Consider the following 18,012-nt stretch of genomic DNA (forward strand, 5'->3'; position numbering starts at 1 on the left):
CCATCGGATTTCATCTAATTTTCACCATTCTCAAGTTATACTCAAATGCGATTTCCCCCTGTACATTACCTATGGGAGCTTTTCACATACACACGTTCTATCCTCAATATCTCAGGTTCTATTCAAGATAGAGACTTCGTTTTGGTTTAAGAACACTCGCTGAAACACCTTCTTTCTTTTGAGTTTTTGAACACTTAAATCGGTTGAGTTGGAGAGGAGCTAGGCGCAGACATTCAATGTGGAGTTATGGATTTTTGTAGGTTTTTGGCAATTTTTCTACATTCAAAGATCCATATCTCAGGTTCTAATATAGCTACAGAGTTCGTTCTTTTCTATTATAATGATTTCTGATACTTATTTAATGGATTCGATGCGATCGAAGTCGCGGGTAACAGCTAGTTAACTTTAAATGGATTCAGACTCTACTATCACCATTATCACCAATCGACAGGTGTCGAATAACATACTTGACATCTTGGTGATTGATAGAAGAGTCAATTCATTTCTTTCTTATCGACGTAGCCATACCGAGCACTCACAACATTCTCAACAAACACCAGGAGAAACTGGCCAAATACGCGAATCTTGCAATTGAGATTAAACAGATATGACGCAATGAAAATGTGGACAGCAACCGGCGTCGTGTCTAAGACCTTGCACGATAACATCGCCAAACTGGTATTATTAAGAAAACACCGCGCCTAATACTTTTGATACTTTGTATCCGGGATAGGTAGTGCAGTAAGCTGAGTAGTGCATAAGTCTTTACCATAATAATAAAATAGAAAGACTCGTTGAACTTATTAAAAACAACGAATTGAAATGATTAGAAAAAATATACTGATGAAAAACCATAAAAATAGAACAATTCAGTAGATAACATGAATGGGACCACAGCAACAAAAAAATAAAACTCCAATGTTGAAAAACGGAGAAAGAGATTAAAAATTAGGAAACAAAGAAATGCATGTACAATATACCAGAAACTCCACAGGAATTATATAAACAACAAATTAGTAATTTAACTGGTTAACAACGAGAATTTTAAAAGGTGAAACTGGATCGCTGATAATAATGGCACTAACAAACGAACCAAGTCCATTGGATGATTGGAACAAAAAAAATCGAATTTTTTCTATCGAAAGACATAAATTCTTGCACAAAAGTTTATTAATAAGTTAATGAAGTATTAGAAAATAATAAAAATAAATCAATATTTACATGACATTTTTCAGTGAAACTATCATCATATTGGGATATTTACTAGACTTATAAACAGACTGGTTACTACTCATGAATATCCATATATTTCAGGGATCAGAACAAATTTGCAAATCATTAATTCATTAAAGGATTACCTTTGTTCTCTCTATCTATTCCTCAATATGTCGACGTTACCTGTTTAAAATTTATAAACCTTTGGCTATAGAATTTGCCATCGTTCTGCCGAAACCCTCATAGGAATATAAGCCGCAATACTTTATTCAACAGCTACCCACCCTAATTTTATATTCATACGTAAATCGTGGAGCGAGGAGCTGTACGCTAGGATGTACACTTGCGTTTCGGTAGAGAATAAAGTGCCGAAACGTAGAAGCTGATATAAAATTCAGATTTGAATGAATAGGTCGGTGGTAGACTTTTTGCAATATTGGAGCTGTTGTGCAGAGGGTATTCTTTAGACATTTCCAGAGCATGATTTCAGATGTTTACATTTTTCACATATCAAATAAGAAATAGTACAATTGAGAAAAATGATATATTTCTCATTTTTGATATTATTTTCATTCCTAGTATGAAATTTCGAATAATATTGTGGGTTGAGACATCAAAATAAAACTGTCTAAGAGTTTTTCTAAAATGCCAACGTTTCCATCCTTTATTTAACCCTAATCAAGGCTTTAACACTCGAGTTACCAAGATGAAGATGTCATTGTTGATATTATAACATTTTTCGTATTTATTTACACTCTTGTTATTCGTGAGATGAATTAATTGTTTCTTACGTTCTTAATTTATTTACACACTATATAATACACTTAACTTTTATAATTTACTTATAAATATCTCTTAAATAATTTCTGCGATTACTTTCACTAATTCGCTCTTGTTACTAAGACTACATAAACTTATTTGTATGTACAATACCACAAATAGAACTCTACAAAATTCTAGAACAAAAAGAAACACAAGAAATAAATAAATAGACTGTCCTAGAAGTTATGTCAAAGAAGTACTGTAATAAACCGCCTTCTATAATGAAAAGTTCATCAAAGGCGCATCCGCCGTTTATAAAAAACAGACTAAAGGCGCCACGTGAATTCGCCGAATTTAAAATTTCATTATAAATGTACAGGACCGGCCTAAGGACGCATTTCATGAGCTTGTTCGTAACAATATCATTGTCCTTCCTAGTATGAAATTTCGAATGGAAGGACAATAATATGAAGATTGACATCTTCACATCTTGGGTTTTCCAAATCTATCGATAACACATATCACACAGAGTTAACTCGAATGTTGATGATAATCAAATAAAAAATCAAAACATTGTCATTTTAAAAAAATTCTTAGATAGTTCTATTCTGCTCACTACTTACAACACCATTCTAAATTTCATAATATATTTCTCCTAAACTCAAAAGATTATTGTCAGAAAGAAATATATTATTTGTTCACGTGTAGATTACTGCTCTTTTCCTACGGATACGTTGTTTTTATTTGTTCGGAATAAGATTCAGAATTGATACTGTATTATCTTCATTATTTATTCAAACAGTTGTTTATAGTTTTCACTTTTATGTACTGATGTACCGCACTTTTTGAAATGTTAACTATGTCTTCTAGCTCACTCACTTTCAGTCGACGATCATCAAGTACCGCTTTGTGGATGTTCTTCAGCATTTCTGGAGTTGTTACCTCATTTAGTGGACCACTGCGATGCTGGTCTTCGCATGTCGTACGGCCTTGATAAAACTCACCCAGTATCCCAGAGTAAACGTTCACTATTGATGGCTGCCAAGCAAATACTAAACAACGTAGAGTCTTCAAACTTGAACCATATGTTGTATAGATTGTGTGCTTTCTAATACAGTAGCAACTACAACCATCTTTAGGTCAGACCAGGTACTTCCAGGACTATCCTCGTATTACGGAAATAGTCAACATTCTTCCTTATAATACACAACGAACAATGGTCTTCCGTTTTTTTGTTTAGGCGTTATTTCTTCTACTAATAAATCACAGAATTCTCCACGCCAACAGGCTCCAAATAAATAATCAACTTGTTCATGTATGAGAATTTTTAATTTTGGGACGATATACTCTATATCTGTTTCAAATATGCAATCACCCTGAAATATTTACTAACATCAACAAAGAAATAGAGTTTTCAACACGTATTGTACACTATATTTTTCCGACGACCACGGAAAACTCATGTTTATGGTAAAATTTTCAAAATAAATTGGTGTTAGCAGAGGGTTGTTGACGTTCACCATTTTATATTCCTTTTATGTTCTTCCCTAAAAAATTTTGACTTTATGCTCATCATACTAACAATTTTTTCTGGTGCTGCAAGTGTAGTTTTACGAAGTGGCGGCGGTTGTCACCTCCTGTGAGTATTTTCAATAAATAATTACAATTTATGACAATTTTCTCCAGAATGACTCTTCATGGCGAACGTTTTCCTTGGCATGTACAACCATCTAAACAAAGAGAACCTTTTTGTTAAAAATCGATTGAAAAATTCATTTCTGCTATCTTTTCACAAGTTGTCCCTGTTAAAATTGAACGAAGAGTCTTATGAGGAAATTTTTTAAAGTCACAGCATTATTTCCTCGTCGAATTTTTTGCATCAAATCCTATTATTTTGACTAAAGAAATTTCTAAAATTCGACTCAAATGTCATATTTAAAAAGTCATTCATTTTTATTTTGAAATTGTTTGCAATATTTTTAACAAACTGTATGGAATATGTCAGCTTCATTTCGTCTTGTATTCTGCAATAAAACTATGAGTTTATGTTGCTCATCTCTATCGACTACAGCTTCCTTTTCGTCTGTTTTCCATGTTCGAATAACATAAATCAACAGATAAGTAAAAAGTAAACAATCGAGCATTAACTGAAAATCAAACGAAGACGTTGTAACTCGATCGGTGGCGCTTGACTTTGCAGAAATAAGGTGTCTCTAACAATGATTCCGACAAAATTGATACTTAGAGAATAAAGCTGATGATACTCAGAACTTTTTCACGAAATAATAAAAAAGTAATGAAAAACAACGCTCATAATGCTCGCACCAATCATCTTTCAATTAAGTGAAATGATGTAACACTAATAAAACACCGAATCGATTCACCTAAACAGGGGGTTGGGGATTAAACGCGTGAGTTACTTGAACGTCTTGTTAATCTCATCGTCCTCATTAAGCCTGATTCATTGTGCGTTGTAATTGATCAACAAGTCTTTCCACTAATTGTAATTTATATTAACCAAATAGCCGGCAAGATATACGCGATTGGACTAAATGTGTGTGATTTTAGAAACATTTGCGATTCCAGTTAAGTACGCTCGTAAGTTTGAATCGTTTCTGTGGTTGTATGTTATCACATTTGTTGAATACACGAGTGAGAAGGATATGGAAACACAAATAAAGAGAAATTAGGTTGGATTAGTTGGAATTAGTGCGTTATATATTATCGTACTTCATTAATTGGTTATTTATTCACTTGCTTCTCGATTATTTATTGCGTTGTTTTTTATCATTTCTAACGTAACGTCAGAAGCATTAACATGTCGTTGATTGGAAGGACTAGGAAAGTAGCAAAAGGGAATAAAAGATGCTGAACAGAAATATTCGATGCTATGCATCAAACTGATAGATTAACCAAACGAATACTGGAATTGCGGCGAAGAAAAGATACTTTCAGAAAAAGATCTATGACAAAGAGATCAAAAGACCTGAAGAACATTGACTAAAATCGATCTAATGGGAACAGGAAAGAAGATACTCAATGCTTCATAGTGATATCGCATATATCAGATAATGCGTATAAATGTGACTGGTGTGGATATATTACCAAAAGAACAGACGTTAGGGAAACCAAACGAATACTGGAATTGCAAACAAGGAACGGCCCTTTCAGAGAAAGACCTACAACAAAATAATCAGATGACCTAGAGATCTAAGTGGCACAGAAAAGAAGATACTCAATGCTACATGAAGATGCTCAACAGGAATATTAGATGATATGCATCAAAATGAGCTGGACCTATTACCAAAAGAACAGGCGATAGATAAACCAAACGAATACTAGAATTGCGACCAGGAACAAATATTTTCAGAAGATCTACAGCAAAGTGGTCAGATAACCTGCTGAACTTAAAGAAAATTCGATCTAAGGCATAAAAATGAAGATACTCAATGTCTTATAGAGATATCCCACATTAATATTAGATGTCATGTATAAATGTGATTAGTGTGCAGATATTCTCAAAACAACAGGAGATAGAGGAAAATACTTTCAGAAGAAGATATATAACATAAAGGTAAGATGACATAAAGAACTTTGAGGTAACTGGATCTAAGTGGCTCAGAAAATAAGATAATCAGAACTATAGAAAGAAGATGCTATATATAAATATGACTGGGTTAGAGAAAATATCAAATGTACGAACCATAGATGAACCAAACTAATACTGAATTTTCAAAGAAACTGGATCTAAGTTATACAGTATATATCAATGTAACTTATGTATTAGATAAAGCCAATGAATACTGACCTGAAGAGGTTAAAAAACTGGCTCTGAGAGGCCCAGGAAATAAGATAAGATGTTATGTACAAATATACGAAAAAGCGTGAAGCTGAAAGTGGGAGATCAGAAATGTGTTGATCAGACGATTTGCCACTCTCCCAGAATGAGCATGGAGAAAGGAAGAGGGGTCTTATTTTCAAAAGTGGACGTACGTATAAGAGTAATTAGATGGAGATGAAGGTAGAGAAGATATGAAGAAATTAAGTGACACATGACCAAGAAAATTGGAAATATTCGAGGAATCACTACGTCCGGATGTGAAAACTTCATATTTAGTGTCTATTACTGCAGTTAATGAAAGAGGAAATATGATGTTTTATCCATTTAAATGTAACATATTGTTCTCCAATTAGTACTATTGAAGAACAAGCATCATATGATAATTATTTTTGAACTTATAATCTAGAATATTTGTTGCTTATTTTAATGTATTCTATCATCTAAAAATGGAAGCTTTAGAGGGATAATTTGATAGTTGGAAAGGAAAAAGTTGTTTATATGAATGTATAAATCTTGATCTCTCTCCCCACATATATTCGTTTAATTTGCTCCCTCAGTGGTTTATTTTCAATTTTGCAGTGCGTGTAGGTATTGGATATATAGATTATAGATTTTATATCCAAATTGACTTTAAAAGTACTTTTATTCTAAAAGTTTTTAATACATTTTATAGTAATAGAAATACAATTCACTGTTTCCAAATTGTAGTAGTCATTTCATAATTCAAAGAGTCTCTTTAAAACATAAATACCATTGGACCTAACTCATACATAATTACGGTTATTTTTTTTTTGTTTCAGGGGCATGTTACGCAGAATTTGGAGTCCGAGTACCCCATACATCTGGTTCGGCTTATATGTATTCTTACGTTACTGTAGGTGAATTCATAGCTTTCGTTATAGGCTGGAATATGATTCTGGAGTACCTTATAGGTACGAGTGCTTGTGCGTGTGCTTTGAGTGCCTGTTTTGACGCCTTGGCTAATGGAGCGATCACCCATGCTATACACGAGAGTATCGGAGAAGCGATAGGTAAGTAACTTATATTTCAATGAATACTACATCATAAAATCAATTAATACTTAAATGGTCAAAGAGATATAAAAAATATTGGGGCACAGTCGAAAAATCTGCCATCATTTGTACCTTTTTCACAATTCAAGATTATGTAATTTCGCAATAAGTCCTTCCAAACAACATTAATTGTGCGTCGACCCTTAGATTTAATCTCTATATTACCATGACTAAAATCTGGTTCAGGCAAGTATATACCTACTCGGTCTATGGTTTGTCCTTGCGCCTTGTTAATTTTTCCGCGAGAAAATCACTCCGATTGAAAATTTACCATTCATTTGTATGTAACAAGTATGTGGTTGAAATCTTTGCTATATTTCTTAGAAAATAGAACAATTTGTAGACAAAAGCTTGTGAAAACTGAAAAATGAACATAAAAGTAACTAAATAAAGATATTAATAAAATAAAATTTCAATATACAGAAGAAAACACAGTGAGTAACAAAATTATAGGTGATAATAATGGTAATAATTAGTATATTAGTCTTATATAAGTCCATAGCAAAAATTAAATCAGTATGCAGCATATCCAGAAATAAATATTATTATTAGAATAGAAGTTGTTTACAGCGTAAAATTACCAGTAAATATGCCCTCAAATCATTGCGGAATGAGGGAAAAGATGATATCGATTTGATTTCAATTGGCAAGTGATTGTGCATTTTTTTGCATTGTAAAATATTGAGCCCTTAACTAATTATGAATATGGAGTGGGTAGGTAAAGGTCGTGCTCCTCGTTCCTAAGTGGATAGCCGTGCAATGATCTTTCTAAAATTGGAGAGCCGTGCTTACGAATTAGGAAACGGATTAAAAGATAAATAAGGAAGGAAGAGTCAGAATTTTTAATATTTCAAAGAAGTCCCTGCAGTGAGCCCTGCTGTTTAGCCCGAGTAAAAATCTAACATCTCATTAAAAAGTAAAAGAAAACGTTGATAAATAATTATAGCCAAAAAAAGATATTCTCAATATTCAAGTTATAATTTTTTGAATTAAGTGAAAAAAATCATGTGTAACGTGAAAAAAACGATAAATAACTTTTGAATTCAATTTCAACGTCGAATAACTTCGAAAGGAGTGAATTCATTTAAAAATGTTGAGAAACATTTCTTTAAGAGTATTGAATTTTCTTTGCAAATAAGCATTTTCAACCGTGAAAACATATTTATAAAAGATATTTCTGGTAGTTACAAAAATTCAAAATCGAAAGGCAAAATTGAAAAAATAAATCGATGTAAGGCACGATTACATGAAAATGATTTGATTCATATTAATTTACTGGGTAATTTTTTTTTTAAGTTTCAAGTAAAAATGCGTTTACTGTTAAAAATCAATAGTCGTAACGATACACCCCATAATATTATTATTATTCAAACTTACGATAATTTTTTTAGGATCATGATATTTTCACAGTATAGTTGAGAAAAAACGTTGTTTTTTTGTCCTAGCTTGATAAGCATAGAACTAATTATGACACACAAAAAGCTTAAAATAATACAAATATTTAGAACACAAGACGATTAGGACAGAAGAATTTTGAGGGTGGTGCTGGAGAGTTGATAACAAGGATACAGGAGAAGAGGACACCAAAAGAAGAAATAGCTACAATAAGTCAAAAGGGATTGTCCATAGACACTGTAATCCAGACTCTAAGTTTTGAAACAGGCTTTTTTCGACAAAAACCCCACTATTGTCAAATTTTGATTATTTGAAATGTTCTATTGGACAGGGATAGTATGTTATTTCGTAAAAATATGATTTTTACAAACAAAATATGTAATTTCATATTTTTATTTCATTAAAATTGATTCTTTTATTCAGTTTCCGATAAAATTGATTATTTTAGAGCCATCATTTAATTTCAATTGTTAAATGTATTTATCGCATCGGAGGCTAGTGATAAGGTTCAACCCCTATTATTTGATTCTGACTGGAAGCTGAAAGGTTCATTCAACATATTAAAGGGTATTGAAAACGTATAGGTATCTACCTGCCAAGTATAACAAGGAAATATCAAATAGTTTTAAAATATTGGGAACCAATAGTTTCCAAATAAAACAATCTATAATTCAGTAGAGAGCGTTTTTATATAATTGAATGTTAATATTTTTGACTCATAATACAAACAAATTCCAAAAATTAACACAAAAATAAGGACTTTTCATTATGACATGAGTATATTATTTTATTTGCTCCCCACTGTACTTTATAACTAACAAAGCTTGAACCCTCTGTTACCATAACTTTATACCGCAATTTCTCAAAGAATGTGAAATTAGTAAACTTTGGTCAAAGACAAGCCAAGAAGTTCAGGAACTATTCGCAACCGAAAATTCAAACTTTCGCAAAAACAACATTTAAGCTATAGAGAGAAACATGTTTTCTCCAAGTGAGTTGATTGGCAATTTTAATGGGATAACATTCAACATTTTACTCTCATTCTAAAATCCTATTATTTCCTTTTTAGTACAGGCACAGTATAGGAGTGACTTGAAGCACTTTCATAAATAAATTAGAATATTATACACAGTCTTTTGTGTCAGATTTTTATAATAAAAGAAATAAAAAAGTATTTTGAAAAATCAGTTGATCACTCTTCGATGTTTCGTCACCTGAATATGCCATAAGAATATTTACAGCAACCGTTAATACTCAAAAGTATAGTTATGGAAGAATTTTGGAAGTAAACTGTTGATAAAACAGATCTTATTGAATGAGGGGTTTTTATCTGAATACTTTTTATGACAGTTATGCATATTTCACGTGAAATAAATCGAAAGAAATCACTCGCTGTACCAAGTTTTGAGGAAACAACCCTTACACTTTCTGGGCATGATTTCTGGGTAAATTTCGTCTAAGTTTCAGTGTACAAATGATCTTGATATGCCACTATGGCTAGATAAAACTTCAGTGCTGATATAACCGTCAATGGTATCCATATCCATATAAATTCTTCATTCACAAAAATCTAACACCAATAATTGATTGAATTGCCAATTGTCAAATTTGATGTATAAAATCATAGCCGATACTTGACTTTTTTTGTAACTTTTTTAATCACATTGTTGAAAATATGTCTTCGGTTTTTCGACTTTTCCTTGTGAAAAATTGCAAGAATAAAAGAAGTTCTAGAGATAAGTTATCCATGATATAAAAATGAAATCTTCTAAATCAACTGATAGATAATGGTTCGATCGTCTTTTCCTCGCCATTACTTGAAGCTTCTAACAGTCTCATAAAGTGTACAAAAATTGGTATAATTAAGCTTCAGAGTTGCGAAGAAATCAATTTTTTTCGAAATATTTGGTCCTACCTCCAAATTGACTCCAATCGTCGTAATTTTGGCTCATCTACTTGCATCTGCTCTGTGTCGGTTCTTAAGCGGGCCATCCTGTATATTACGTTCGAAAAGGCATCTACTACGTTTCACTGCAATGTAATTTATTCTTAAAACAAAATTTTCAGTATTTCGTGTATATTTGTTAGTTGTGGCAAACATTTTGTTAATTTAGGGCAGAATACAACTCTGAAATCCTTATTTTCCTAAGAAGCTCTTAGTTTTGGTCTTGGAGAAAATATATTACTAGCTCAAAATATACAATTATGGATCAAATGATTCTCATTCACAAACTGAATACTGTATAATCATGAACATGGCACTCTCGTGTATGCATCTATTAGAATTTTGGTGGATGCTTGAATCCCATTTTGGTGGGTGCGCAAAGTTCCTTTTGGTGTATGTTGAATCAATAATTTGTTCACAAATAACAGTTATGATATAGTTCTAACAAAATGTCGTAGAAGATTATCGTTTTTCCTCTAGAATTAGTAACATCAGAGGTTGTGAAGTTTTCTATCTCTGGCTTTTCCAATCGAATTCTGTTTAACACCATCTTTGATATATTATTTCTTCCTCCTCTGCACGTACCACATAACTGAATCATCTCAATATTTCCTTCTCCTTCTCTTTCCATTATCCTCCAAAGAATGAAGTGACACCATTTATATTTGATTCAGCAGTTGTTTCCATGCTTCTCTAACCTGTGCAATCTTTTCCGCATGATGCAGTCTCATATTTTGTTTGGTCTACCGATCTAGTTGGAGATCTGCCTCTTGGTCCTTTGCCTTCTACTTTTCCTTCTATAATTAACTGTTCCATTGTTCCAAATCTTCAACTTGTATGTCTCAGGTACTGCAGATATTTCTCAATCTTTGCGTCCTCATGAAATTTATTCTAGTTGGAACACTGTTTCTATCGTTTAGCTCTGTATTTGTTCTTCTCTTTCATAATTTCTTCACTTCGCCTATTCGCAATATTAATTATTTGTCGTAGTTCCATGTATTACAAGTACGTTTAATCATGTTTTTAAGGACATTTTCCATTTTAGCAACGTCTTAATTACGCTTCGCCATTAAATTATTATTTATATTATTAAACTATTAAATTATTAATTAAATTATTTTTTTACCTTTGATTTGGAATAATTGTTAATTGCTAGGTTTGTTATGTTGACTATTATATCTTTTTAAATTTTATCAGGAGATTTTTTTCGTACTTAACTTATTACTCTCTTTAACTCCCTTCTTGTTCTTCCCATATATTGAATGTTCATATCAAATTATTTTTTTTTTCATCTTCTAATGTTCCTTCGCTTTTTGTCTTTCTCACTATCATCCTTACAAGTTTCACATACATTTTTTTATATCTCTTAAACTTGCCCTTGGAAGTGTATACAATTACACGTTTTTCAACTCATTTGTCTGATTAGATGGAATTTTCTCATCAATCAAATTTGGTCAAAATAGAAATGAAATTTCCCAACTTTCTCGGCTTTGAAGATAATGTTAAACAATTCCGCGACATGAATCCTAGATCCAGGCCTGTTCGGCTATAATGAAATTCTAAAATCTGCGGAGGCGCAGCGCGTTTGATATACTTTTTATAAACCGCGGAGTTCGTTTGATGTTTGTTTGCATTGTTTCTTCTGAACTTATTTCTATGTCTATTTGTTTTCTTCTTATTCTTTATTTTCTATAACTTTTGAGAATTTCTTTTAGCATATATAAACGAGTTTGTTTAGTGCAGTAATTTTTTTTATAATTAATAGTCGTGGTGAACGAAACGAAATGGAAAAGTAAGTTAAGTATTAGTGATAAGTTAATTATTATATGCAGTAGTTAGGTATGGTATGAAGTATTTAAATAAATGAAATAAATAAGAAAAACATTGAAATATTATATGATTGAGCAGTGGGATTCAGTTTGAAGTGTGGGCGCTTCAAATTTCATCCAACTGCTTCTAAGTTCACTGTATACATCAAAATCTCCCACTTTATGTTTATTTACTGTTTTAATGATTTCATCACATCGTACAAAATTTCAACTTTATTCAACAGAAGATTTTTCACTAATTAATAGTAATTAATTTATTACTGCTATATATTTGAGATATAGGGACCAAGAAAAAATTAATTTTTCTTATTAGAACAAATCAGTTGATTTCATCCTTATTTCGACTTAAAGAAGAGTCGAAACGTCAAAATTTATCTTTTTTTTTGAAAAATAATTTTAAAACAGAGGAGACCTAAAATCAAGAACATTTAGAAACATTAACATATCAAAAGGTCTAAGAAATTGGAGGAATTATTAGGAAATATATATATAATCTGTTTCCTTTTATCCCTAAAGGGTTTAGGGGTGTTAATTTCATTATTTAGATAAAACCTTGTGAGAAGCTTCCAGTCCTTTCTATCTCGCGCCAAAATTTTTGATTTTGCCTTTAAACTTGCGTTCTTTTTAAGATTTTCCTAGCGTGTTGTCCCATGTTGTTCATAGTCTTCCTTTTTTCCTTTTCCCAGGCATATTACTTTCCCAAATTCTCTTAGGTGGCACAATATTATCTATCCTTTGTAGGTGGCCCCCTATTCCAATTTATTTAGTTTCTATATATTCTTGTATGGGTTTAACTCTCAAATCTTCTCATATATGGGTGATTCCGTTCTAACTGTGATTTTTTGTATTCAAAATTTCAAGATTTTAAAATTTAACTTTTCTAACTTTTTTATGCATATTATTCATCTATTTTACTGTAAAAATAAAACTCTAAGAGGAATTTACTACAACTTCAAAGTATCACGAGCAAGACACAAATGTCGGATTTTGAGTTCCACGGTACTGACTCATTTATCCACGGTACTGACATGGTAACTTAAGATATTAAACAACAAGTGCATCAATTTTCCTCAGTTTGATCATAAACATTAGAATTTATAAGGTAATTAGTTTAAATCATTTGTTACGACAAAAAAAATTAATAATTTATCGGTAAATTCTAGGAATGGACATGACACGGTACTGACATGGTAACTTAAGATATTAAACAACAAGTGCATCAATTTTCCTCAGTTTGATCATAAACATTAGAATTTATAAGGTAATTAGTTTAAATCATTTGTTACGACAAAAAAAATTAATAATTTATCGGTAAATTCTAGGAATGGACATGACACGGTACTGACATTCAAGTGATGTAGTATAAGTTTTCTTTAAGTGGCAAGTTATATTGTATAAAAATAATGTTTAAATATCTTAAGAATTATTCAATTAACACAAAATTTTTATTAATTGATTATTAATTAATGACTAGTACAAAAAAACAATACAGGACATTGAATATCACAGTTAGAACGGAATCACCCATATGCGAGTTTCTAAGTATTTATTCCCTGCTGCTCCAATAACCAGCAATCACAGCCAAATGTGAGAATTGGCTTGTAAATTGCTTCGAACACTTTTATTTTTGTTTCTTTGAAGATTACCCTTTGCTTAATGCATAGCATATCTTGCTTGCTTTCTCAAATTTTTTTTCACATTTACCACTACTGTAACTTTGGTTTCCACTTTGCTCATTTTTATTGTTCGTTTTCTGTCAATATTTTGTTCTATCTCGTTACACCAATGAGAACTATGGATAGTCATGGGCTCAAACTGCCTTCTTTTCGCACTGCTGCTTGTGTTGTGAACGTCTCTGATCTCATGTTTCTGCTTATTACCGTATTTTTCGTTACTTTGTACAGGCGTTTAGTAACCCGTTAATTTACTTCTAACATATGTTTTTGGCGATTTTTTGATATTTTCGTTCTTGGGACTTCTTCGAAAGCTTTTCCCAAGTCTAGGAATGCGATGTATGGTCTGAATCCTGCCATTTGTCTGCAAATAGTTTGTTTCACTTCTGCTTCTCTGAAATCGTCTTCGAAGTTAATTCTATTTTAGCTTGATTATTTGTTAAAAACTTATTGTACCGGGTGTCCCAATAAGAATGGCTCTCGGCCATATCTCGGGAACCGTTTATAGTACAGCTCCGGGGAAAAACAATTTATAACAAAAGTGACCTCGAGAAAAATCTGGAAATTATTTACAGAGTTGTAGGTCCACCGCCAGAGGGCGTAATTAAATACCAAAAACTCTAAAATGAATAATTTACAAATTTTGCCTTATTAAGATACATTTAAACTATAATTATCGTATTCTTCAAGAAATTCAGCGTATATTTGATTGTACAAGTTTTAGTTTATCTCTTCAAATAAGAGGTGGGGGGAAGCGGGAACTTTATTATGAAAAAACGCCTGTAAGTCCAATTCTACTTAACCTATCTATGCAAACTTAGTCTTTTTGAAGAGAGCTCCTTTCTACCAATGTAAGAGCTATAATTTCCAAACAACCTAATGAGTAACGTATACGCTAGGGGGCGCTATTTATTTATTTTTGTAAATCTAGCTATTCTTGAAAAATGGTAAATAGAACATACAGTTTTAATTAAGGAATATAAAAGTAGATCAAATTAGCAAGAGAATAGCGAAAACCGCATGTCGATATCTTTTTCGTATTACGAGATATTTTAAGAAATGTGTGAATATTAAGCATTTTCCTTTAAACATAAATTACTCCGGGTTGACGGATTGAACGGATTTTAACATTTTTTGACTCCTCAAAATTGCTCTATTAATAATAGTTCCAATTATTATGTCAATAGTACTTATGCTGTCACCGGGAAACTGCGTTATGGAAGTTAAAATGGAAATAACTTAAGGTACCTCGCTAGTGATGACCTAAATGTACAAATTGTCGCCCATCATTTTCGATACAATCGTTCATTCTTTGAAGAGTAGATTGAACAACAGTCTCAATTTCTGCTCTCGAAATACTCTGATGGCGTTTCGTATTCTCTCGATCATGTTATCTCTAGTAATGGGTCTAATTGCACAAACAAGGTCTTTAATCCGGCCCCAGAGATAGAAATCTAAGACGGTTAAGTCTGGTGACCTAGCTTACTAGGTTTATTAATTTGACACAAGACATATATTTTTGTTTTGTTTTTTTCATGGCCCACAACTTGTTTTTATATATTTCCATTTTAACTTCCATAACGCAGTTTCCTGGTTACAGCATGAGTAATATTGACATAATAATTGGAACTATTATTAATAGAACAAGGAAAGACAATTTTGAGGAGTCAAAAAATGTTAAAATCCGTTCAGTCAAACCGGAGTTTTCGCTATTATTTTGCTAATTTGGTCTATTTTTATATTCCTCAATTAAAACTGTATGTTTCTATTTAATATTTTGTAATGATAGCTAGATTTACAAAAATAAATAAATAGCGCCCTCTAGCTTATACGTTACTCCTTAGGTTGTTTCGAAATTATAACTCTTACATTGGTAGAAAGGAGCTCTCTCCAAAAGGACTAAGTTTGTATAGATAAGTTAAGTAGAACTGGACTTACAGGCGTTTTTTCATAATAAAGTTCCCGCTTCCCCCCACCTCTCATTTGAAGAGATAGACTAAAACTTGTAAAATCAAATATACGCTGAATTTCCTGAAGAATACGATAATCATAGTTTAAATGCATCCACATAAGGCAAAATTTGTAAATTATTCATTTCATAATTTTTGGTATTTGATTACGACCTCTAGCGGTGGACCTACAACTCTATAAATAATTTCCAGGTTTTTCTCGAGGTCACTTTTGTTATAAATTGTTTTTCCCCGGAGCTGTACTATAAACGGTTCCCGAGATATGGCCGAGAGCAATTCTTATTGGGACACCCGGTACATAACAGGTATATTCCTCTATAATTATTACAGTCCTTGTTATCTTCCTTTTTGTGCACTGAGAGCATCAAATGGATTTCATAAACTATCGATAATTCTATAATATTCCTAAGAAAATATTTTTAAAATGTTTTGAAACAGAATCTATTATATTTCTCGTGGGACTTGTACCATCTGCTCAGTATAAACATGTACTGAAATATGAAATTCATCGCATTTTTAAATCCATAATTGTTGTATTTCTTATGAGGATACAATTACTGTCAAGATGCTCGACAGTTTTTATGGCAGGTTGAAATTTATCCTCAGAAATAATCTTCTTGCTTTGCAAGAATTACAAATGTCTTTCTGAAAGTGAAATGTACATCTTTCCACAGAATTAAAGATTAAAGAAATAAGAAAGATTCTCGTAATAAACTAACTATACAATGTCTTGATACATATCAAGATGGAAATTCGTACATCTTCTGCTTTAAAAGATAAAATAATGTAAAAAATGTTCTCAAGAAAGTTTACTCGTGAACAATATCACGTAGACGAGGAACATCAAACATAAGACAACAAAGTTATCATATTCTAAAAAAGATCAGAATTATTGATGAAGCAAAAATCGTGAGAATCTCTTCTTCTATGTATATAAAATAATGAGTAATCTCCAAATTTAGAGCATCAATCTTAGCAGGCCTATACTAAAGAAGAAAACTGAAAAGTCTGATGAATTGGTAGAAATCTATAATTTCAAAGCTAGCAATGCCTGGTCGAAAAATTTCAAGAAACAACATGACCAGAAAAGTTTGGGTGAAACTGCAATTGCAAGTGTAAACAAATAAGTTCGTAGAAAATAGAAATTCAATTTCACAATTAACTGAATTGGTTAAACCTCGATGAAATAAAACTTCCTTTCAAATGTCTTTTCGACAAAAATTAACTTGTAAAACTGAAAGATGTTATGGACGAAAACGACAAACTGTTCTGCTTTGTAAAAATTGTACCTGAACAAAAAAATTGAAGCCATCAAAGAAACCTTGTATAAATAGAAAAAGTTAGCTAAAACAAATCTACTCCAGTATTAGAAAAGATCAAGGGGGGTCTGTGTAAATGCTAGTGGAAATCATACGCAACACTTGAAGATTTATCGGCAAAAGCAAAAAATTCTCGCTGTTTCTCAGCTTCAGTCACATCAGACCACAAAGAAATAAGCAAAAAAGTCGTCGCACTCTTGACGCGAGAGACTATAGCACATATTTACCGTTAGCAATCAGTAAATATAAAGACAAATCTTAATTTATAAAAAAAGTTTCCATGAAAAATTTGACGTTCCGACTTTTTACACTCTTTATTAAAACATTACTTGACATTGCCAACTTGCATAGTTGCAATATTGATTAGTAGATCACTTACAACAAAGATATCAATACAACTACAAAAATTCAATTGATAGCTGTCACTTATTTTTGAGAAATAGAAACCGAAATCAAAAAGAAAAATAATTATTGTAATTAAGACAAATTTCTGTTTGGATATTAATGTTGTAGGTGATCTGTTGATACAGATTGCAACAGGTCGAAACCTCAAATTTTTTTCCTAATAATGCCTAAAATTTCTTTTGTTTCGGCAACTTTAGAGCAGCATGCTTTCTATCAAGAACGAAGTCTGGACAGATCCAATTGATAAGTTTTTCACACTCAATATTACGACATTGATCTTACCAGTGCATCAAAATGCAAATTAGGGTTCGGGAAATAATTGCTGTACAGGATTTCTTCACATGAAGGAGAGTATTATTCTAAAGCTTTGAACTTTACGGAATCGTTCTACATCTTAGCTGATTTCTCAGACGCCCAAACTGAAAACATCTGACAAAAAAACAAATTTGTAGGATCAGAATAACTGGAAGAAGATGTAAATGAAAATCAGTTTGACAGTATTGGTTCTACCGGTCCATTCAAGGTTTTAAAAATGCTGTAGTCTGGTTTGAAAAAGATAGAAATGAGAAGGGGAAAAGTTCCTTA

The 18,012-nt window shown here is 31.9% G+C and overlaps 1 protein-coding gene across 2 annotated transcripts in view; it reads left to right on the forward strand.

Moving 5' to 3' along the window:
* Positions 1–18,012, forward strand: part of LOC130902118 (high affinity cationic amino acid transporter 1) — a 153,749-nt gene that overhangs the window by 102,752 nt on the left and 32,985 nt on the right. For both annotated transcript variants that reach the window (XM_057813970.1, XM_057813971.1), the window contains exon 4: positions 6,619–6,849. In XM_057813970.1, coding sequence (XP_057669953.1) covers positions 6,619–6,849 — 231 coding nt within the window. The remainder of the gene's footprint in view (positions 1–6,618; positions 6,850–18,012) is intronic.

The sequence above is a fragment of the Diorhabda carinulata genome, chromosome X (genome assembly GCF_026250575.1).
Source record: "Diorhabda carinulata isolate Delta chromosome X, icDioCari1.1, whole genome shotgun sequence".
Taxonomy (NCBI): domain Eukaryota; kingdom Metazoa; phylum Arthropoda; class Insecta; order Coleoptera; family Chrysomelidae; genus Diorhabda; species Diorhabda carinulata.